At 39.8% G+C, this 22875-nt stretch overlaps 1 protein-coding gene across 1 annotated transcript in view; it reads left to right on the plus strand.

Moving 5' to 3' along the window:
* sdc2 (syndecan 2) overlaps window positions 1-20029 on the plus strand; it is a 41156-nt gene extending 21127 nt beyond the window's left edge. The window contains exons 2-5 of the mRNA XM_026157023.2: window positions 11525-11639; window positions 12408-12580; window positions 14547-14667; window positions 18294-20029. Of these exons, the coding sequence (XP_026012808.1) occupies window positions 11525-11639; window positions 12408-12580; window positions 14547-14667; window positions 18294-18457 (573 nt within the window). The 3' untranslated portion in view covers window positions 18458-20029. The remainder of the gene's footprint in view (window positions 1-11524; window positions 11640-12407; window positions 12581-14546; window positions 14668-18293) is intronic.
* Window positions 20030-22875: the final 2846 nt, after the last annotated feature.

Genomic DNA, 22875 nt, shown 5'->3' on the forward strand with positions numbered 1-22875 from the left:
GCATATCAGAGGCCATTTACCGGAGTGGAGAATTTTCCCCAATTCCCACCCGGTGGCCATATAAGCACGGGAGTTATAGTAGAGAAGGAGTGATTCAGTCAAGGGAGAGCAGCAGTGCTCACTCGGCCTGGGAATCTGCAAAGCTCCTTCTTGTCCAAAAGGCAGTGAAGAAGAAAAAAAAAAAAGCCAGTTACGGTCCATGAGCGTGGATACCACAGCACTGAGGTATTTCTAAATAGAGCCATGTTGAAGCCACATGAGCTCCACATTGTTCCCCTCATTATAAGTTGTGGAAAGCGCAGAGGGGCAAATTTCACAGTGAGAAGGTTTACATTAACTTTACATTAAATGTGATCACTGCTCCAAGAGAAGCCAGTTGACAGGATCAGACAGCCTTTAATTACAGTGCTGAAATATTTAGCGGTCTGAGATGAAGTAACTCGGCTGTAATGTGTGCACAGCACGTGAGAGAATCAATATTCTTACACTGATGCAGCCACAGAGACCCATAATTGCAACACTTCAGTGAGCAGTCACTTTTTAAAATACGCTGATTTCTCACAATTTTAGGGGATTGGACTGTGTTTCATATTAGTGGTGGGGTTCTTTCATCTTTTTTTGGGGGGGGGGGGACTATGAAATTGACTTTCTTCCTGTTGGGAATACTGGGTAGGAAATCAGACTCACTCCAAACAGAGGTGCATGTGGCTTTGGTTCAAAAGCAGCATGTTATTGTAGGTAGGAGCCCACGTGTGCAGTTTGCATGGTACGAGCTAGAGTAATAAACTCTGGCAGCTGTGTTTGAAAGTAGCAATTAAATCCCTGCTGCCAGAAGGTGTTCATTGTTAGTGGGAGTTGTCGGAATGAACTTTGACTCGCTTTTGTTTGTTCTCGAAGAAACATGGCAGCCCTTCAAGGCTTCAGTTAGGCAAGATGGTGGCTCTAGCTAAAATAAATGGCATACAAAAGGCAACAGGCATAAAACTGACATGATGCTAATGAGTAGCTGGTGTCATCAGTTTAGTTTAGCATATTAAGAGGCCTCAAACGAAAGTGAAAAAAGTAATTTTTGAGCTGATGATGATGCTTTCTGGGGACATGATCACTGATGTTTTTCACCTACAAATTCTAATGATATTCCAGTCAATAGATTTTAAGTTTTACGCTAAAAATACCACACAGTGTATGTTGCCATCATCACTAGGTTTCATTTTCTTGGTAACAGTAATGTCCGTATATAATTCTACAGTAAGGTATAAGCTCTTTCACTGGACTTTGACATACACGTCACTAGCATGTCCATAAAAATCACCTAATTCAACATTTCACATCCTGTTCGTCAAGAAAAATCCCTCCAAAAGCAGGCAGTTTTAATCTGAGATACCCTCTCTGTAGGCAGAAAATGTTCTCACTGTGCAGCGAAGAGTTACAGTAGCTGATCTGTCGTATTTCAGAAATCAGTGTGTTTGCTGAGCAGCAGAGGCTGAGGAAGTCAGGCGACACCTGCATGGAGCAGCAGCACTCGCAGAATGACTGCCTCGCTCAATTGTTCCGCAGTTCAGAGCCATTTCCTTAATCTTTTATAGGGACATAAAGTTGTAGAAGGCTGCGCTCATCCTTTTTAATGGTAGTATGCAAGAAAGGGTACAGTATGAAGAGTGGAAGGGCAGCTCATATTTTTTGCAACCCTTTGAGCCTCTCATCCTGAACTTCACAGAATAGCTTTTGAAGATATTCAAGCCCACTTAGTAAGGATACCTCTTGAGTTCTTACACACAGGTCTGTACTCACTTGAAAAAATAAGCAAGTAAAAAATCTTTTCAAACATTACAAACTTGTATTGTGATGAATGATTATTTCATGCATTGCAAATGTGTGATTCATTAATGAGATGTCAAATGTTTTTGAGTCTCTGGTGCAAAGAAATGAGCAATTCTTTGGGCAAAGAAGTCTGTGTTAGTAAGTTATTCTTTGGTGTTTGTCGTTATGCTATGATTTGGTCAGCAGTAGAATAAAATAAAATAAAAATCTTTTAATTGCATTTAGCAGTGGGTTTTAGTTGTTGGAAGGCCGTGATCTTTCCCACAGTGTATCATAGAGCGAACATCCCTGGTAGCTTGACTTGGAAACCATTCTCGCTCCAGCCACCCATCTTATGGGGGCGGGGGGAAGGCGGGGCTTGAGCCCCATGGAATGTACTGTATGCCTTTCTGTGTCAGACAGTTGTTTGTTTTGGAATGGGAGACGATGTGAATCTGAGCCCGATGCACCCACATGCTGTCCTTGTGCTCAGGTTGTTGAGGGTGGGGGCCTTTCACCTACAAGGGCAATGTGATCTCATCCTTCAGGGGCAGTGAGACATTTAAATGCAGGGGAGGGAGGGAGGGAGGGAGGGGGTTGGGAACAGCAGCAAGTATTTTTTCCGAGATGTCAAATTCATCAAATTTATTTTCTGCTTACCAAAAAAATCTCTTAAATATTCTAGGCACATTGGAAGGAATAATTTTGAGCGATTTAAAGGTCAAAATGGCAATATAGGCAGCATTTTGATGTCTCTCATACATACAACTGTAATCTTCAGTTACTAGATCAAAAGTGGATGCTTATGTCATTACGTGATGAGGCAACTCATAGAGAAGTTGATGCGAAAACTCCATAAATGTCAACTCCAGACTGTTGCTCTCTTTCTTATTTCCTCTCTGTCGGCCTCACTCCCACCCACACATGCTCTCACACACATGCTCACAGCGACTGTAACCCACCGCAACTCAGCTGGAATAGCTCCAGACCTTTAGGGCTCAGAGAGAGTTTGATTTGTGTTGACTTCCTGCAGGAACTCCCCCTCTCCTCAGCCCACAGCTCAAAGACTATCAATTAGTTCCTTATTATGATCCCTGGGAGGGCAATAAAAGTTAGAGTGGGTTCAAAAGAGCACAAAGGCAGGCAGGCAGACAGACACATGCCACCCCCCCCCCCCACGCACATGTGCGCGCGCACACACACACTCTTAACCTTTTTTGACCAGTCAGTGTTAGAGGTACAGTTGGACATCCTCACTGGCAGTCCTGTGGGTGGCTGTTACTGCCTCTCCTTCCTATTTACATTTTCCAAACAATGTTCACCGCCCACATACATGACTCACAGAGACCTGTTTTCTGTCCATCTTCGCTGTCAGCTTGTTAAACCTTCAGCAGGTGTTTGTGGGACCAGTGTGATGTTTGGATGTGTTGTGCTATTGGGGGAACATATATCATTTGCTTTGAGTATTTGAAACAGTAGCTCAAGGTAACTGGTGGTAGAGGTGAGAGGTGTATTTGAGGTTAAAAAAGAATAAATAAGCATAATAATTTATTGCTAGTTATCACACTAAAGCTGCATTTTGTGTGTTGTTGTTTTTTCTGATTTCCTCTACACTAAAAGTTCTGCCAGTGTGTAATAATTTATCTCACTGCTTCAAGGTATTATAAAATGTCCCTCGCTGTAGTTAGATAAATTATCATAGCAACGAGCAGCCTGGTTATTAATTGTAACTAGGCTGCCTGTTGCTATAAATTGGTGGTTACTTTAATGATTAGAGAGGTCACAGCAGCTATTTTAGAAACACATATGCACACAGGTAGTGATTTAAGCAGTACAGCAAATAATTATTTTTCTATTTAAGGAAGAAAAAGGGAAAAAACAAAAACTAATCTAGACCAGAAAAATATGCTCGGCTTTAGTAAAGGGTTCAGATTTCTGCTAACACTATGACACAAAACATGATCTAACAGCTGTGGCAAAGTTCAGGACTCAATCTGAGACCGGCTGCTGTGTAAAAATTGATTTTACTGTAAGACTGAGTCTGTGTGCAACAGCCCACCTGCCCGAGGTAGAACAGTACAGATTGTTCTTTACTCTTCTAAGTATTGTTACGGTAACTGTTGTTACCACTATAAACAGGCTCAGCTTTCTTATTTCCAGGATGCACATCCTATAGGAAACCCTATGGGGTTGCAAGTATTTAATAAACTCAGAGGAAATACTCCTGCAGTCTGTTAGCTGAAAACGGCAAACACAATTTCAGCCTCTGCTGCGGAAATTCACAAAGCAGATATAAATCATGCCTCATAAATGATTGTCCTGAAGGAAAAGTTGATGTTATTGCCCCCCCCCCCCCCCCCCCCCCCCCCCCTGCCTTCAGAACTGCCTTCATTCTTCATGGCAATGATTCAACAAGGTGCTGGACACATTCCAGAGATTTTATTCCTTATTGACGTGATGGCACTGTGCAGTCGCTGCATATTTGTCAGCGCTATTGGAATGAGATCTGGTGACTGTGGAGTCCATTTCAGTACAGCGAATGAACAGTTGTGTTGAAGAAACCAGTTTGAGATCATTTGTGCTTAATGACATGGTGCATTATCCTACTGGAAGAACTGCCAAGAAATTGTCCCCCACACCATCATACCCCCTCCACCAATAGCCTGAACTATTGATACAAGGCAGGTTGGTGTTTTGCTGCTGTAGCTCATCTGCTCCAAGGTTTTGATGTGTTGTGCATTCAGATCTTCTGCATAGCTTGGTTGCAATGAGTGGCTACTTAACTTCCTGTTTCCTTCCTATCAGCTTGAAGCAGTCTGGCCATTTTCCTCTGACCTCTGATGCCAAAAACATCAAAACTGCTTTTCTTTGTGTAAACCCTAGAGATGTTTAAGTGAGGAAAACAACACTTAGATCACATTTCTTTCTCATTTTGATGCTCGGTTTGAACTCTATCAGGTCATCTTGCATTAAGTTGGTGCATGATTGGCTGCTTAGATATTTGTGTTAACAACCAGATGAATGGGTGTGCCTAATCAAATGGCTAGTTGAGTTTTGCTGTGAATCGTGCTGCTTTTTAATTGTAGCAAAATCTTGCGGCTGTTTCTGAAAGGACTGACGATTATTATTTGTGAAGGATTAATTAAGTGTGATTCAGATATCATGACCTTACTAAACAGAATTGAGATGGTAACCAACTGTTGGATTTTTAATTACAGAATTTTTAGATACTAGTTTCCTTTATTGCGTTATTCTAATAATTCTCGCTATAATACTTTGCTCTATGCAGATAAAATCATCCCTTTCTGCAACAGTCTTTTGATTGCGGGTGATTTATTTGTTATTGTGAAACTAACTACTTAACTGCCCTCAATTAAAGTGGATTTATCCTTAATTTTAAGGATTTAAACTGATGCAACAGGTCCCAGGACTATTACTTAGACTTCTTGACATTGGAAATAATGCCTCCACTAAGTGAATCTTTGCCTCTTCCTCTTCTTCTGCCTAAGGGTGTAGGAGGACCGCCTCGTGTGCTCCTCTCAACTTGCATTCCCTCCTTATTTCTGCTGTTTTTGTCCTGTCTGCTGTGATGAAGTCCACGATATGAAGGAGGCAGTGGGAGAAAAAGAGAGTGGGCTTGGTTTGTCGACAGGAGGGTGAAACAGGGCAGAGCACGGGTGCTGCTCAGCAGACTGTCTTGCTATATTGACCTCCTCTATTGAACTACAGCAGGCCAAGTAGAACAGATAAAGTAAAGTCCAGCAGGCCAATCTGCCATCTTTACTTTGTTAATTAGGGATTAACACACTATTTATTTCACTGTGTCTTTCTTACACACACCTGCCCTATTATTGACTTCCAGGACAGAACCAAGCCGACAGCGCGCTCCATAGAGTAAAGCTAATACAGGATACACATGAAGAATGTTGATGTTACAACATATTTCAGTAATCATGTAGTAAATTAGGACTTAAGGCTACATAGAACAATAGTTTTCATGAGTGCAGCCTATACATCCTTAAAGTTACTGATAGATGTTGTTTTTCCTATTTTAAACCCTTTTTTTCTTTAAATCACATATTTTTTTTCATCCCCTGCTTTCACTGCAGAATAAATAAGAATGGCATTACTCTTCTCATGTAGCTGTCCACAAGAAAGCAAAGAAGTGTGTTTTAAGATTTCAGTCTAGCATGTCTAAGTGCTTCAAAGCCTAAACCCTTGCTGTGGAAAGCAACATCTTGAATGCTCACATCTTTTCTTTCCCTTTTCCTCTTTTTTCAAAATTTCTGTGACATGTGCATTACCTCACAAACACCCTATGAACTAAAGAACGGTAATACAACTTATAAATATAATAAATAATATAGATACACAAGTTATTCTCAGGCAAAGATGATGAATCTTATTACGTCTCAGCTCTGTGGCACAAGACGGCACGTGGCAGGTTTCTAATTTGCAGCTATTTTGCTAGAAAGATGTCAAAAAGTGAAGCATCTCCATGCAGCCTAGATGACATCTAAGTACCATAATGTCTTCCAACTGCATGCTAACAAAGTACGGCATTAGGATTGCCAGTCTCAGATAATTATCAAGTTATTGTCGGTGCATTTCCCCACATCCTCCAACTCTGAAACAGCAAACCTTTAAGAGCCACTTAACATTTAAATTTGTCCAATAATAAATCATTAATATGATGTAGCGCGCTTCACCAGTGTAAATTTGCTCCCTGAAACAATGTCTAATAAAAGAAAGGAAATGTATTAAGCTGAAGGAATATCTGAAAGTGGCTAGTGTAAGTGCATATACTCTAGACATTCTGATTAAATATTGAGAAGGTACTCCTGTAAAGCACAAAGACGTGAAGTACAACGACAGTGCTTGAAAAGCAGAGTTTTTTTCCCCTCTCTTTGGTAGTTCTTTTGCAGGCACCTTGCAGTTCTGTGGTATACTTAAAAAATTGTTAAGAACCAGAGAAAGCGTCAGACCAGCGAGGAAAGATCTGAGACGTTGTCTGTCTGCTGGCCCCTGTGCACTTGTTTTCCACATTTTTTTCTCTCTGAAGTTGGTGTTATGATGTGTGTGTCTGTGTATTCGTCTCGCGCCTTCAAGATGTGAGGGCTGGATGAGTGTGTGTGTGTGTTCCTGTGTTGGCACATGCGTGTGTCCCATGGGCTCTTTCATGGACACGCATATGCTTGTGTGAGTGTCTGCATTCCGTTGAGGAACAATATTTCCCCTGGCCTGAATTGAAGTTGAGCTAATATTTGTTGTGTTTGGGGAGAGAGCAGTGTGTCAACAGTAGAAAGTGAGGACCCAGGCACAGATGAGATGGCTCCATTTCACCCATGTATCCTCTAATTCTTACTGTCCCGTCTCTTATAGAAAAAGAGAGGTGCAAATATGCCTTAAAAACCCTGCTAGACATGGACTTAGCAATTTTTGACGAGCTTTTAGCAGGGCATCCTGAGGCTACAAACTTCTCTTCAGCAGTGGCTTATTGCCCCCTTGCCTCCCTCTCTCTTTTCTCATCCTCTCCCTCATTTGTTCACCACTACCCTCCCTTTTATCATCACTCTCCTCTGTCATTGCCCTCCTTCTCTGTCATCTGTTTTGCACAATCCTAGTCTCAAGATCTTCATGCAGTCGTTGGATGTATAGGTTAACCAGACAGAGTGACAGGAAAATGCAGCCGGACAGACCTCCTGCTGGCCTATTAGTTCATTATCAGGCAGAGGTGCCAGATACAGCAGCTCTTAACAACTAATAGAGCATACATTGCAAGCCACTACCTCATTACAGCAGCTCGCCCTCCTTTTTGCTTGCCTTCATTTGCTCTGTTTTTGTCGATCCCTTTATCTCTTTGCCTTTCACTGTCTGTGAGCTTGGTCAGACTGTGTAGGATCTGCTTGTTAAGGTGTCCAAATGAGATTCTGTGTGTGTGTGTGTGTGTGTCTACAGACAGTGCCCTTGTGTGTCTCCGTTTATGGGAAGACTCTAGTTATTCACCGTGATGATAAAAAGGTTTGGATAGTTCTATCAAGGCCGTGACAGAGCCGATTTTCTCTCAAATGAATAAGACAAAAAGCCAGCAGCTCTATGGTTTGGTATTGAACCTACATTTGGTTGGTGTAAAGGGTCAAGTATTTTATAACTCTTGATGAACAGCAACCTCTGAAGCCACAACTGTTTACTTTAGTGGCAGTGCCAACCTTCACAGGGTACTGGTTATACTACACGATGCAACAAGGAATGTATAACTGAATACTTCTTTCTTAGAAGGCCAACTTTTTATTTGTAACGGAAAGATTATGGTTCTCAGAAAAGTAAATATTCTCGTTGTAAAGTTCAAAAGATTAGTAATGTCAGTGTGGGCATGGTCTGGATTAAAGTACAAGGCATCGCCTCCACTAACACCAATTTGACTTGCTGCTGCAGTGAGACTCAGACAGACCTTTTGCGCTATACTATCACACGACGTTGCATGGCCATACATCAAAAATTGAACCAGGCTCATATCAGGACATAGGTGCACGCGACTGTACCCGAAGAAGGCAGGTATTCAGTACTTCTATTAACACCAAGCAGAGTAAATAGCACCCTGTGAAAAGAGTATACTGATATTGCTTTGGATTATAGACTGAATTACTACTGGTCTAATTTTTTCTTTTCACTGAAATTTTACATTAGTCTTCGGATTTCTTATTTCTTATTCTTACTTATTTCCAATTTTTCTGATTTAATCGGTACTTTTTGAGCAAAAGGACAGTATATTGGTTTCTGGGTTTATAAGAAGTAATCTTTAAATTGATCTTTTGCTGTGTAATAGATGGCTTTATGAAATTGTTGCTAAAAGTTGCTAAGTTGGATAGTTCCTATTAGATCCTTATCACTACCCCTTCCTGCACTCAATCCTTTTTACAGCACTATGGGACTTTTTAGGTAACTGTTGCTTAGACTAGAGCAGCAACACAACAGTGAAGCAATGTAATTAAAAAAAAGTGGGCTTCTGCAAATCTGTTTGGTAGCTAGTTTTTGGTGTTTGTCCTGCTTTAGCTGGTAGCAGATTGATGTCTGGGTCAGCGTAAAGCCTGTGATAAGGGCTAAAAGCAGAAAACAAACTGTAAATGTCACTGGATTGATAAAGAGAAAGAGAGCAACGTTTATCAGGCCTGTTGTGTCTGTGCACACACTTTTCTGTGTTAGTGATAAAGTCAGCTTTATCAAGTTTATATTGTGTAGACTCACAAGAACGCATGCTTTTTAGTTTCTTTGTCTCCCTGAGTGTCAGAGTCGCTGAAGTTTATCGAGGTCAGACCTTTTCGTCCTCTCCGATCTGCACTGATTTTGTGTTGCAGTGAAGCTTGCACAGTTGATCCACTCTAATCCAAAAGCTTTGTTTACACAGTTTTGTACCTACATGTCTGAAATATAAAAGGGAAAAAAAGTCTCTACATGTCTGAAAATCTCGAGAGATTTTCCTGTCTGCTTTCGAGAGATGTGAGTGTCACTACAGTTTGATGTAGCCTTGTTGCAACCACCGTAAGCTGAAATTCTTCACAAAAAATTATTTTACCGTGTATATAGTATACTATCACAAAATATATAACAACAATTATACCCCAAGATTTAAAAAAAAAAACTATAATTAGCTACTAAAATGTATATCACTTTTTGTTTTATTCATTCAAGTGTTTAACAATGTGCTCAATTGCTCACTCTAATATGTGTCTTATGTGTATTTAATTAATATTTATGAATGCTTGCATACATTTGTAAAACATGTATACTTATGCATGTGTGTGTGGCCTCAATCTCGTTAGTGGTCTTTGTCACTATTTAATCTGTGGCCTACCTCCTTTCGGTCTATTGTGCCTATATCTCCAGTGCATAAAGGCCTATGGACCCGTGGGGGAGGGGGCTGTTTGGAGGAGAAGAAAGGTTAAGATAAAGTTGCTTTGAACAAATTCGCTCTTTGATCAGGTGGTTCACTGGTGAAAGGCCTTTTTTCCACAAGTCAGTTGTGAGAGGAGAGATGGATAAACGTATTGTTCTGTTTCATCTCCCTTCTGTCTTCCTTTATCCTCTTTCACACTGCTGTGTAGTCCCTGCCTCTTTTGTTATGGAGAGTGACTGTGTGGAGTCGTGAAAGAAAGGCCAAACACATATGTGCACACAATGACTTAAAAGCAATGTGTTAGAATGCTTAGTGTAATTGGAAATGCCGAGAAACATCAGGAATGCAACTGAAAGGAAAACTTTTCCTGTCTCCTCTGCTTCCTTTAATTCATAGAAGTAAGAGCGTTTAATAAGCCAAAATGCTTGAATGTTTGTTGCTTTTAAAGTGTTTTTTGTCACTACAAGATAAATACTTTGCATTTTTGACTTCTGAGCAGCCAAAACAAGCAACTCAAACAAGCTGTGTTCAAACACGGAACATGTAAAACTGGTATAAATGAGAGGTTTTGGCCAATTTTCCTAAAAAGAAATAAAATAACAGACTTCGAGACAAGCCAATTGATTTCCTGCAGTCTAACCTGTTTCCCCCCCCTTTTATCATCATGAAAATATCTTCAGGGCAGACGTGGAGCTGTAGCAACCAGCTAAATGGTACAAAACACACAGATGCACAGCAACTATGTATAGGGGGGTCTTTTGAAAGCAGGGCTATTGTTATAAGAAGGGGCAGGACAGCCAAACACAGATTGGCGAATGGGACTTTAATACATGTTGCCATGGACACATTTATAGCTAGTCCAGTCACACACACTCAACACAACATGTACATAGCAGCGTCTAACATACTCACTTACTGATATTTTTCCCAATGTCCACCTGGTGCTGGAAAATCTCTTTTCTTATCTTATTTCCTGTTAGAATTTCAACTTACACAGCACGTCAGGAGGTGCTTTCTAAACACACATTCACTGTCAGACCGTGTTCTTTTTAGCCAATCACTCCATTAAGCCAGAACACAAACATTCCCACTACACTGGGCTGTTGTCTAGGCGATGATGCTGAGAGAGAAGCTACATGTTCTGACTGGTTAGTCATCTGTGCTTCATTGAAGTAAAAAAAAAAGAACAGGTGTCATCTACTCCAGCAGATTGATCTGTATCAGCGCTTATGATGAGCAGATTGGTAACAAGTAAATTAATAACTACATATAAGATTTGTATAACTACAGATGTTGGGGAAATCTTTTTGTTTCGCATGTCGGAAAGAAATAAAACAAAAATAAAAAGGTATCAATCTTAAAAATTGTTTACTGGCTGGGCTCTAATTTTGTGACAATGTTATCACGTTAAAGGTAGTGTAATTCTTGGCTGCTTAAGCTTAAACAAAGGGTGATATGTTAATGTATTTTATGCATATGCTGTGTTTAATATGTTGAGAATTCCTAATTCGCAGTGAAGACTGCAACCTATTATTTTAGTCTTTGTATTTCCTTCTTCAGAAATTTCACTGATAGCAGTTTTGAGTACAAAGGAGGTGTTTATTTCTGGCATTTAAAACAGTAAACAGCCAAAGTGTGCTAAAAGCAGAGTTACTAATGATTTAAACGGTACAAAAATAAAAAAAGCTGGACACTAGGTTTTGATTTAAGCTCGTGAATGGGTGAAAACAGGATACGTGATTATGTGAAACTCCTGCATGTCAGCAGTAAATCGGATGTATAAAAAAGTCGCATGAGTCTTCAACTCCTTGTTATCTTGTTATTTTACAGATAGCACAAGCACCCAAGATTCCCTCACAGGCCGATGACTTATACCTGGATGACACAGGCTCAGGAGGTTACTACCCTGAAGATGATGATGACTTTAACTCAGGGTCTGGCTCAGGTAAGACATTTTCGCACATGCTGACGGAGTTGGGTGAAGACGCTCACTTACAGTCTTAGCAAGTAATCTCTCAGAGGCATGATGACATCCATTCTCCCGTCCACTGCTTGTAACTTTTCTGAGCTCTGAGTTGTTTTGTTAGTTTTTTTTATTAACCAGCAGACTTGAGCTGTGTCATAATTTCTTCCCCCCTCTTCTCTTTCTTTAATCACCTTCCTTTCTCGCCTTTGTCTATTCTTTGTTCGCTGCCTCTCTCTCACTCGATTTTAAATTAAGATTGCCTTGTCACTGAGACTGCTGTGGGCAAGTGTGCAAATTTTACGTGTCTTTTTTATTAGTTCTTTGCTCTGCTCGCCTTAAGCACCTTTATAACACTCATTCCTTGGTCAAAAGTAACTCTATTTTTGAAGAGAGTTGTATAAATCCACAGAGAAAAGGTCAGAGTAGGTAAAAGGAGCGCAGACTGTGATCAATAACCCATTCAATACTGTACAGAGTGTATATCCTATTATTCTGCTCTGCCACTCTATGTTCTATTGGAGATTAAAACTGCAAATACATTAAAATGAATTCCACCAGTGTGAAATTAAGCAAGACAAAGTGTGTAATTCCAGACATACTGATATAATGTAAATCCATATTTTACCTCTTTGCACCCACATATCATAATCTTTACATTTTATTCTGTATTATAACATCCAGTGAAACTAACTTCCCATTAAGGATGCAGCAGGAATTACACTGACCAGATATGCGTGTTTCTTCTAGGTGGTGGTGAAGAAGCGATAGAGGAATCAGTGACTGTCACTATGGTTTATATCGAGCCCAGTGTAGGACAACCTACCCAGGATTCCACAAAAGATTTCACCCCGAGAATGGACACAGACCCGGTTAGAGAAAAATCCGGGAAGAGCATACCAAGGAAACCATTCACAACAAAGGTAAGATGTCACTTATGTCTGTGCCACAGAACTTTTATAGCACCAGACAAGAGTTTAGACGATAATGTTGCAGTTGGCCTCAAAGTGGGTGGGATTGGCAGCTGTGGTATAGGTGGGAAGGTGGGCCGTATACCAATCAGAGGCTCAGTGGATCGCTTCCCAGCTCCAACTGTCCATGTTTTGAAGTATCCTTGGGCAACTGAATCCCGAGTTGTCCCCAATGCAACATTAGAGTGTGAGTATGTGTTTGAGTGTTAGATAGAAGTGCTTAGGTGTAGATAAGAGCATTCTATGAAAGTGTGTATGGTGGGGTGAATGAGACTTTGAGTGATCAAAGTTGAGTGGAAAGGTGTGTCATTTACTACTCCCATTGTTTTAACTCACTTTGCTAAGCTAAATGCCGTTTGGGTGTTTAATTATAGCTTCAAGACATGCTCCTCAAGTACTTGCAAGGAAGCAGAAAAGATTATAGCCCTAAAAATGAGCTATTCCTTCAAGGAGACATTAAATGATTAAATGTCTTAAGTGTTTGTATCTGTTGGGATACATAGAAACACCACCAGGGATGCTGCTGGTGGAAAATTCTTGCTATGAGCTCAATTTTTTTTTCTAAGCAGCTATATTTTATAATGCCACTTTGTGACTCAGTCATTTGTAATCACGGTGGCTCATCTGTAACTGTCATGACTCAACAGAGAGTAACACAGTACCTCAGTATGTCTTTAGCTGACCCAGTATGCCATGAAATCCTCTATAATACCAGGAGCTGCGAGGTTGCTTTCAGGATAAAGATCAAGTGCTCATGTCAGATCTCACTGTTTTTGCCCCATTGCAAATTATGGAGGATTACATCTCTCTTGGACATAAGCACATATTCTGGAAGCATCCTAGATTTCATTTCTGTGTTGCACTCTTACTGTAACATGCTGGATACTACATCTGTTTGGGATTAGTCGTCAAGGTCTCAACTCCCTAAGCCTACCTGGACATGTTCCATTTTTTCCCTCTTGCCACTGTCCTGTCTTAGGCCAAACGTGCTGGCTCACTTCCATTTTGGCACCTTGCACACTTCTTACTGTTGTTTGAAAAAATACATGGGCCCAAATAGTTTGCCTAGTTTTCTAGATGTTTAAAAAAAACCTTGGGGTCACTGGCTCAGTTTTTGTTGCCTACTTTTCCAGGGGATTCCACTAATCTCTTTGGAATATCTGGATTTGTTACATTTTCATCTTTATTCAGCATTTTTAGATTTCACTGGCCAGATTACATTTTAGCCCCGCCTCAATTTTTGAGTAGACAGCCGTACTAAAAATTTGTTTTTCCTCTAAAAGGTAACTATTTGGGAAAATGCACACATTAGTTAGATGACCTCTCATGTGTCTGAGCTAATACTAAAGCAACAGCTAGTTAGTGAAGCTTAATATACAGCATAGACTGATTACCAGACGCTACAATAACATGTGCTTACCTCTGAAATCGTATATTTTCCTAGAAGCTTTGCCAACACTGTAAGGTTTCAAGGAATCAGAAATTGTACACACAAACCCTTAACTATCAGTTTTTCTCTTAAGCAAGATAAAATAATTTGCTTGGTCCTCCAGCTGTTTCCATTCTTTATGTGAAGCTAAGCTAAATGGGTGCTGGCTTTAATTTCATAATAAAAAATATTGGACATGTTTGAGCTTTTTATCAGTCTTTTTCATTTATCAAAAGTTCAAAGCAGGAAACAAAAAAGTTCCAAAAATATTAAACACATTCTTTACATCTGGGAATGAAACCTCAAATGGATTTGGCCATCATGCCAAGAAAAACATATGTACCCACATCCTCTAAAAGCAAAAAAGGACTATAGGTGGATGGAATGTGAAAGTTAGCAGTAAATAAGCTTGCCCTTAATTTTTCAGCTTCTTTTTTTTAAAAATCAACAACTTTCTTTTGGCTCTTCCCCCACCTTGTCTTCGCCCAGGCACCAGTGCCAGATACAGAGGACACGCAGAGGACTAGCACGACTAGCACCCCCGGCTCACCTCCAAATCCCGTTGAGGTCCACACTGAAAACCTCTTCCAGAGGACGGAGGTGTTGGCAGGTATGTGTCGTAGTATGCCAGAGCAGACACCAAACCAAATATACAGTGCTGTGCAAAAGTCTTGAGTCTTTCTTTTTATTTTGCTTCCAAGGAGACAGACTTTTTTGGTTTTTTGAGGGGGTGGGGGGAGTTTCTCAAGTGGTCTTGAGAAATAGTTCTTAAGGTTTTCTGATGGTCTTTCAAAGCTTGTATTTGAACATTGGCTGCTTTGTGTGTCACTTTAAGCCCAGTGCTTGTATGTGACCATTTTCAGAGGAATGTTTTTTGTTGTTAAGCCACTTAACACTGACCTATGAGTCCTTCAAGTATAGAAAGGGGACCTAACTTGAGGGATGAAGCAGTGTTGTTTCCACACAACAGACAACTTAGTAAAGAATCACTTTTAAATTGTATCTTGAGGCAGAGCATCGTTTGTTCCTATTTTGTTACTTGAATCTACAAAAACTGTCAAAGATAATACATTTTGACATGCATAAAATAGTATTTTTGCGCAATCAAAGTGATTCCCAAAGAGCTTTTATGTTAGTTCAAAACCATACCTGCATAGGAAGACACAATGGGACACAATTAGTCGTGGATTGGCCTCCACAGAGTTCAACCTTAACATTATTGAAGTAGTATGGGATCATGATGACAAAGAATGGAACAAAGGGCAGCTAACATCCAAAGAAGAGCTTTGAATGTCCTACAAGAAGCCTGGAGAACTATTCCTGAGGACTGCTCAAAGAAATTAATGCAACGCTTACCTAAGAGAGTTCAGGCTGTGTCAAAGAGTAAAAGTTGCTGGAACAAATACTGATTTTTGTTTATTCAAGCTCATTAGAATTGTAAAACCTTGACTTAAATTTCAGAGAGTAGGATTATATAGTATTCATATTTGTTTCAGTGTTTTTGATGTGCCAATTTGTTAAGTCTAGGAAAACAAGATACCTATTTTCCCAAAGTGTTTGTTCAAACGTTCCTCAACATCATTATGTTCTTTCATGTGTTTAAGTAGTCATTTATCTTTCCATCCCCTCAGCCTTCCTTCATAATATGTTACGTGAGCATATTTTCAACAAACAATCTCTGAAATCTCAGTAATATTATCCCTGAAGTCTCTCACCTGAACCAGAATAGCTGCTTCATAAATGTTCCTCTGTGGGACCTTGCAGAGTTCAGACCATCGTGGATGTTTCAAGTGTGTGTTACTCGGTTTGAATACATAAAAGAGGATGGAAAGGAATATTTCTGACTCAAAACCGCCGAGCTCTCTGATGCTGTATCTATCTCCATGTGTGTCTGAGGGAAACCTTGATTGGCACCTACTTTGCTGCGATATCCATCTGGTGTTGGCAAAATGCAGAAACAACATCAACAAGGACAAATCAGGACAGCCTCAAAGACTTTTCCTTTCATTTCCCTCCCACTGATCAACTCACTTCATCTTTTGGCATATTGCTCTTGGATTGTGATAGGAAAAAATATTATTGCATGCAGTCTTTGGATAAAGTCTGAGAAAATTGAAATATACCTGGTCCTCTCCCCACTTCCCACCCCTGCAAAAACCCACCATCTTTTGCTCTCTTCTCCACCTCTTCTCTTCCTCTGGATTATATTCATTACTTTTCGTTCCCCTTGTGACTTCTATAAAAAAATAATTGCCCATAATGTAATTTTCACAATTCTCTCTGTATTGCATTACTGCTTCTTGGAGCTCGGCAGTTGGGTGTGTAGCAGGGTCTTTACCCCTGAGAGAGCAGGGCTAGTCAACAAGTGGAAACCTAAGGTGCAGCAGAGGGCAGATTGTAGCACCAGGAGAGACCCTAAATAGATTTAGGAGCTATAAAGGAACCTCATGCAGGCATAATTGAAAGGGAGGGATTTCAGGGTGGGTGGATTTCATTCAGAGTCCCCTTATGGTAGCCTGCTATTAGCCCACTGGTGCACTGCACAGTGTGTCCTCCACAGAAAGTCTAACTTCTAGTATCTCTAAACTACATTTCACTATCCTGAATGGATATTTCTGAGACATCTTCCAGATCAGCATGTATTTAATGTATAATACAGGATGGCTGCTGAAAATGTGAATTCATCAGATGGTGGAAAAATTTGTTTCAAGCTTAAAAAATGAAAAGCAGTCACAAAAAACATGATGTAGTATAACAGCGAAACATCCTGTACCTAGTTCAAAACCAGAAAACACCAATGGCAAAGGAGTCTGAGAAAACAGGTCAAAGCCCGACCAGCACATTTTGTCTTTATCAGTCACAGTCATGGTGGCGACTCAGAGGAAGGCTTCCTTATGCTACATACATCAATAAATTTGCTCAAGAAATTCCTACTCATGGAAGGCACTGTCTTATACTCACTTTAAGAAAGAGACTGCTTTCTTTGTTGGGATACATAATCACATCCTGCAATTTTTCAGTATCGTAGCTGCTAAGAAATACCTCTCCCAAATAGTCTAGACAAATTTCTAAGTTATCTCTGCTATCTTTATATATCTTTCAATATTAATACAATACAGTAATACAAGTAATGCAATTAGTACAAGACGGTAGTAATACAAAACAATGCAATTTCTAGTGAAGTTGCAGTGCAATTTTTGGTTCTTTTGGATTTGGTCTGAGGCTTGCTGCTAAAAAGAGGTAAAAGGATTAGCAGTGGCTAACAAAGTTGAAGGCAATGGAACCAAAAAAAAAGTGGCTGGCAATATTATAATAGAATAGAGGTATACTTAATAAAATACAACTAATAAGTTTGCCACTGATATACTTAATAAAGTGGTTGCTGGTGTGCCTAAAAGTACCTAGGTAGGTAAACTGACCGGCCGTTTTAAATTTCACAACATTAACATTGTACCAAAAGAATACTGGATTAGGGGGAGGGTTTGTATGTAAACTGCATTCTGGCTCGGTGTCTGAGTTGCTCAGTTCAGACGCAGGATCGAGTTAAAGCCTTACCGTCCCGTTTGGTGTTAATGACCTGTTTTTGTTTGCTTTCCCTCGCTGTATTTATTTGCCTGACTTTTGATGATCTAGCCAATGCCACAGGCTTTTTCCTGTAAAACCTCAATCGGCAGTCACTGAACGGAATATAAACCTTGCTGAACCAACAGCAGTCGGGGCCAACAGGACTGTGCACTAATCAAGGATTGGCGCTCGAATATCCTGCTAACGTAACGCTAAATTTTAAGCTCAGCAACATATTGAAAGAGGTGAAATTAAACGTTAAGAAACTCTTCGACTCTGTATCTCCTGAGACAAGTTGCAGTTTTTTTTCCATTGACGTGAAGTAACCGCATTAGTCTGAGCAATCATTCGTGAGGGTTGTTGCCTGGTTTCAACACATTTAAGCCATCAATTTTCATCATTGCTGTTGAATTGCATTCATGCTGAAATTTGCTGCAGCAGTTCCAGAAACAGCTGTTAAAGCAAACAGTTGTGTAACTGACTGCATATGATCGAGACACAATTAATCTTAAAACGTATTATTTTGGACATAGTTAAGGTGTTATTACACACACACACACACACACACACACACACACACACACACACACACACACACACACACACACACGACATTGATTTGAACTTCCAGCATTGATATTCACTCTCCATTCCTGTCTTTGCCTCTCTCAGCTGTTATTGCAGGTGGTGTTATTGGCTTCCTGTTTGCCATCTTCCTCATCCTCCTCCTGGTGTACCGCATGAGGAAGAAGGATGAGGGCAGCTATGACTTGGGAGAGAGAAAACCCTCCGGCGCAGCCTATCAGAAGGCTCCAACCAAGGAGTTTTATGCATAAAACCCGCTCTCCCCTCACCAGTTAAACAAAATCACGAAGGACTGTCAACAGCACAGTCCAATAACAGAAAACCTGCTTAAACATGAGAAACAACAAAATGTTTTAAAGTTGATTAAGGTAAAATAGGAAAGCTTTTGCGTAGAGTAATGTAATTACGACCTTTTCTTTCTTCTTCTTTTTTTTTTTTGAAATGAAAACCAAGCATTTCTCATTTAAGGCATCTGACTATATTTAAACATTTTGTGTATTATTTGAAAAGGCTGAAAAAAAATTAAAACAGGATGTGTAAAGATGAGGCAACTGACCGCTTCTGTTTTCTGTCAGAGGAGCTGTTTTTCGTCACTGACTACTTTTAACTGTAGCAGTATGTTATTTGTAAAGGAAAAAAAAATTAAAAGTGGAAATAATTGAATATAATTATTCTGTATCAAACCTACTTTCTTTTTTTTTCTGTTTTTGTCCTAGCATGTCTGATGTTGATCTCTAAAAGGTGTATTACGTTAATTTATCTTTTTCTCTGATGTTTAAAAAAAATGCCTTTGTAGTTTTAATGAAGCTCTTTGGTCTTCATATTAACGCTGTTAACGGTCAATGTAAATGTTCTCCCTTCAGGTTACAATGTTTATTATTTGCTCTCACATCAGTTTTTTGGTCAGTGTGAGCGTTTCATCATGTCCTGTTTATTTGTATGTTCTGTTCTCGCTGTAGTCTCTTTTCTCTTTTTTTTCCAAACGCAGGAATTCGTCTTTAAAAGAAGAAAAACATGTCAGGGCTCAAGGAAATCCACAAACCTCTCTTCTTCTTCTTCTCTATTTAATTCATTCTCTTTCCATTTTGTACATTCACTGCTTTTGCTTTCCACTGTTGTTGTCCAGCTGTGCGTGCGTGCGGGGGGGAGTATTACCTCTCCGTGGCTTCTTGTGTTTTTGGCCCATAGTCCCCCCCCCTTTTCTCCTCCTCCTCCTTGATGGGTCCCTCAAGTTTACTGACTGCACCCAAATTCTGCTAGCAGACTTTAACCTTTGCATTTCCTCTCTGTCTTTCTGTTTTCCCCCAAATCACCTCACTCGTACCTTCTTTATAAACAGAGTACAGCCAGTTGAGCTGTCAGTCCTCCCCCTCCCTGGTTGCCTGGTGTCATTGTCTGTGTCCCATTGTAGGTACTTTAGGCCCAAAGATTTACTCAGTGAAGGCGAGCTACTTCTTGGACACGAGGCTGGGGCCCAATCCTCACATGCAGTGCACATACTTAAGCAGAAGACCTTTGAGAAACCCAGTTTCTGATTCATAGATACATAAGGCTGCACAGAATATGTAAAACAGTGTTATATCGGAATAGTCTTTGACAAGACACCCATGTTGAGGGCTATTTTTTTTTTCCTTTGGTCAGTCCTTACATTTCTAAAGAGCTTTCTCTGAGAGGTGAGGTTGTTTAGCAGGTTTAAAAACTAAAGAAGTTGTTTTGATGCCATTTTACATCTCAAAATCAAGTCTTTTAAAATGCCACATGTTGGCTGCTGTAGGATGGCCATGTAGCTACATCAAATAAAAACTGAGGTTATGGTCACATGACGGCAAGTCATAGTTGTCTTTTCCTTTTAATGATACATCTGCATTAACTTGCTCTTAAGAGACATTTATTTGTCAGGCAGGTTTGTGAAGTTGCCTTTTTTTTCTTTTTCTTTTAGATGTACAGTAATGTGAAGTAGATGTAGTATTGTCTAAACTTCTAACACCACCCCCACATGCAGCTGTTCATCCCTCTACCTCTCCATCCCTTGTGTTTCTCTCTTCTTTCAGTCTCTCTGTGATCCTTTTTGTTGTCTGCTTCCTTTGTCTTTTGTTGTAATAGGACCTAAGTTACTGAACTATACTGAAAAACCCAAAGACTCAAAGTATTTTACTTCCCATACCTACTCCCCTACATCGTGGCCACATCGTGTCATTTCCTCATCTTCTTTGTCTTCTTTCTTTTTCTTTTACCTCCCCTTTTTATTAGAGACCTGACCTTTGAGTCCAATTACTTATTAGTATAAGAAAATAAATATAAATATATATATATAAATGTATATTCACAAATGTTTTAAACCTTCAAAGTGCCTACCATTTGGAAATGTACTTGCTCAACGGGAGCACGTGTCGGGTGTGTACACAGAGGAGGGGTGTAAGCGACTTGACTGGCGTTCTGTGAGCATGGATGACTGTAATGGTAACTTTTTTTTAGTCTTACAAAAGCTGACAGTATTGTACCTATAAGTTGAAACAACACTACTGAATAAACATTGTGGCCTAATATCCAACTGCTTTTGCCGTCGTCTTTTAAAATTCCATTTCCTCTTGAATCTGTTGGTTGTAAGAATTTTCAAATCGATAGTAGCAACTCCTCACAGGCAATTAGGCGTTTTTGCTGTTTGTTACCGAGTGATTTTTGGTTTCAGGCAATTTACTCGGCTTTTCAAATATGACAGTTTAGTGGGTTTTTCTGTCTCAAATGATAGTAGATTCAATATCTTATTAGACAAACAAATTTTAAGGGCGTCACGTCACGTGACCTCTGAAAATTATCAGCTTTTTTCTTGACTATATTTTTTATTGAGTAAGATTCACTCTATGGACAAAAGTACAAGGTCTCCTAAACATTAGACCTCTAGAAGCTGCTTGGCCATGGAAACTCATGCAACGAAGTTCCCGGCACACAACTATCATGCTGATGATGACAGAGATGGTTCTGATCTGCTCAGGGCTGAGTTGCTGTCCTTCCTAAATGCTTCCACTTTGGAAAAAATTACAGTTAATCATGGAATATCTAAGAGCAAAGAAATTTCACAAATTCACCAAGGATTACCAAAAGTTGAATTCAGTGAATGGTTTAGAACAACCAAACATAACAAAATTTCATAATAAAAGAAATAATTAACTTCATGCAGATTGAGGGAAATGGTGTTTATCTTCTCTCACTGAAACGGCTAAAAAAATAAAGGGCTTTGGTAACAGGTAAAAACAATTAACTGAAAATGACTTATGAAAACAAAAGCATGTGCAACAGATATATTTAACAAAGTAAATGTACTTCTGTCATTTTCCAGTATCTTTATAACTTCACCAGAAAGCAAGAATTTTCTGTTTTCCCCGCTGTCTCCGTAATTTTGCTTGTAACTGCTTTGATCTTCTCATTGCTCATACCGAGGCTGCTGGCTCGTGCTGGCTCTGAGCTCTGCATAGCTTTAGCCACATTGCCTTTGTTAGCATTGGCTCGTTTAGCTGGGTGACAGTAATCTAAGTGTGACATCTGCTGCAATTGCAAACATTTTCATGATGGTGCCTCTAAGACTTACTGTGTTTCCACTCAAACAAAGGCTGTGTAAAAACTTAATAGCAATACATAATATCATGTTGGAGTAATAAGAAAAATTAATTCCCAATAGTGAAAACTTTGGTAAAGTTTGTGATGTTATTCAAGCAATGATTTTAGTTTTTCCCATTTCAATCCTCAGAATTCCAGCAACTTCACCAACTTCAAGAAGCATGCGTGCAACAAAAAAGGATGTAGCCACTGAGGCATGACCTGCTGATTTGTTAACAATTTTTTAAGCCTTAAAGGCCAGAGAATTATGACTTAATCCAACTGCTGGAAAACTAGCCTGTGGTAATGCTACATCGACTCCAAGCGTGGATGTGAAAGCGTGTGGGTGGTTGTCTGTCACTGGTGTGAGCCATGTGATGGACCGGTGACCTGTCCAGGGATTAACCTGTCGTTTGCCCTGTGATATCCAGGATAGGTTACAGCCGATGACCTTTGAGCATCAACGTCTCAATACTTCCTGATAACAGTCCCTGATAGCAGGTCACGAAAGCTGAGTACTATCTCTCCTCTGGTTGAGAGTCGATTTGTGAAGGGAGGCAGCTGACACATAAACAGAAAACAAAGAAAGCACAATATGTTATACAGTCAACCATATCAATCACACCTTTCCATTTTCAGAGGGCTCTTTGTTATTTTAGCCCATATTTTAACATTTATGTAAACATCTTTGAGCAAAAGTTTCTCTCGGGACCTTTTGGCAAATGATACAGAAAACAAATGCCTCGCTTCAGGTTCAATAACATTCTGCTGTTTGTGTACCAGTTAGACAAACAATTTAAAACACGTGTTTATTTTTTGTTACTCTAAGCTGCCTAATTGCTGCCTGGCTCAGGTCCATATTTAACATTATGGATATAAGAGGACAAGCAATCTTCTCATCTAACTCTCCACTTACTGGTAGGCCAAATTATTCCTTTGAAATACAGAAAAACTGAAGTTTAACTTGCTGGTGCATCTGGCGTGCTTATAATGGCAAAAAGTGTGTGGCTTTTAGTTTATCTGCTTTCAGTTTTTCATAAATATCTTTAAGCGAGAACTTCTCCTGGGATCTATT

The sequence above is a fragment of the Astatotilapia calliptera genome, chromosome 22, assembly GCF_964374335.1.
Source record: "Astatotilapia calliptera chromosome 22, fAstCal68.1, whole genome shotgun sequence".
In the NCBI taxonomy this organism is placed as follows: domain Eukaryota; kingdom Metazoa; phylum Chordata; class Actinopteri; order Cichliformes; family Cichlidae; genus Astatotilapia; species Astatotilapia calliptera.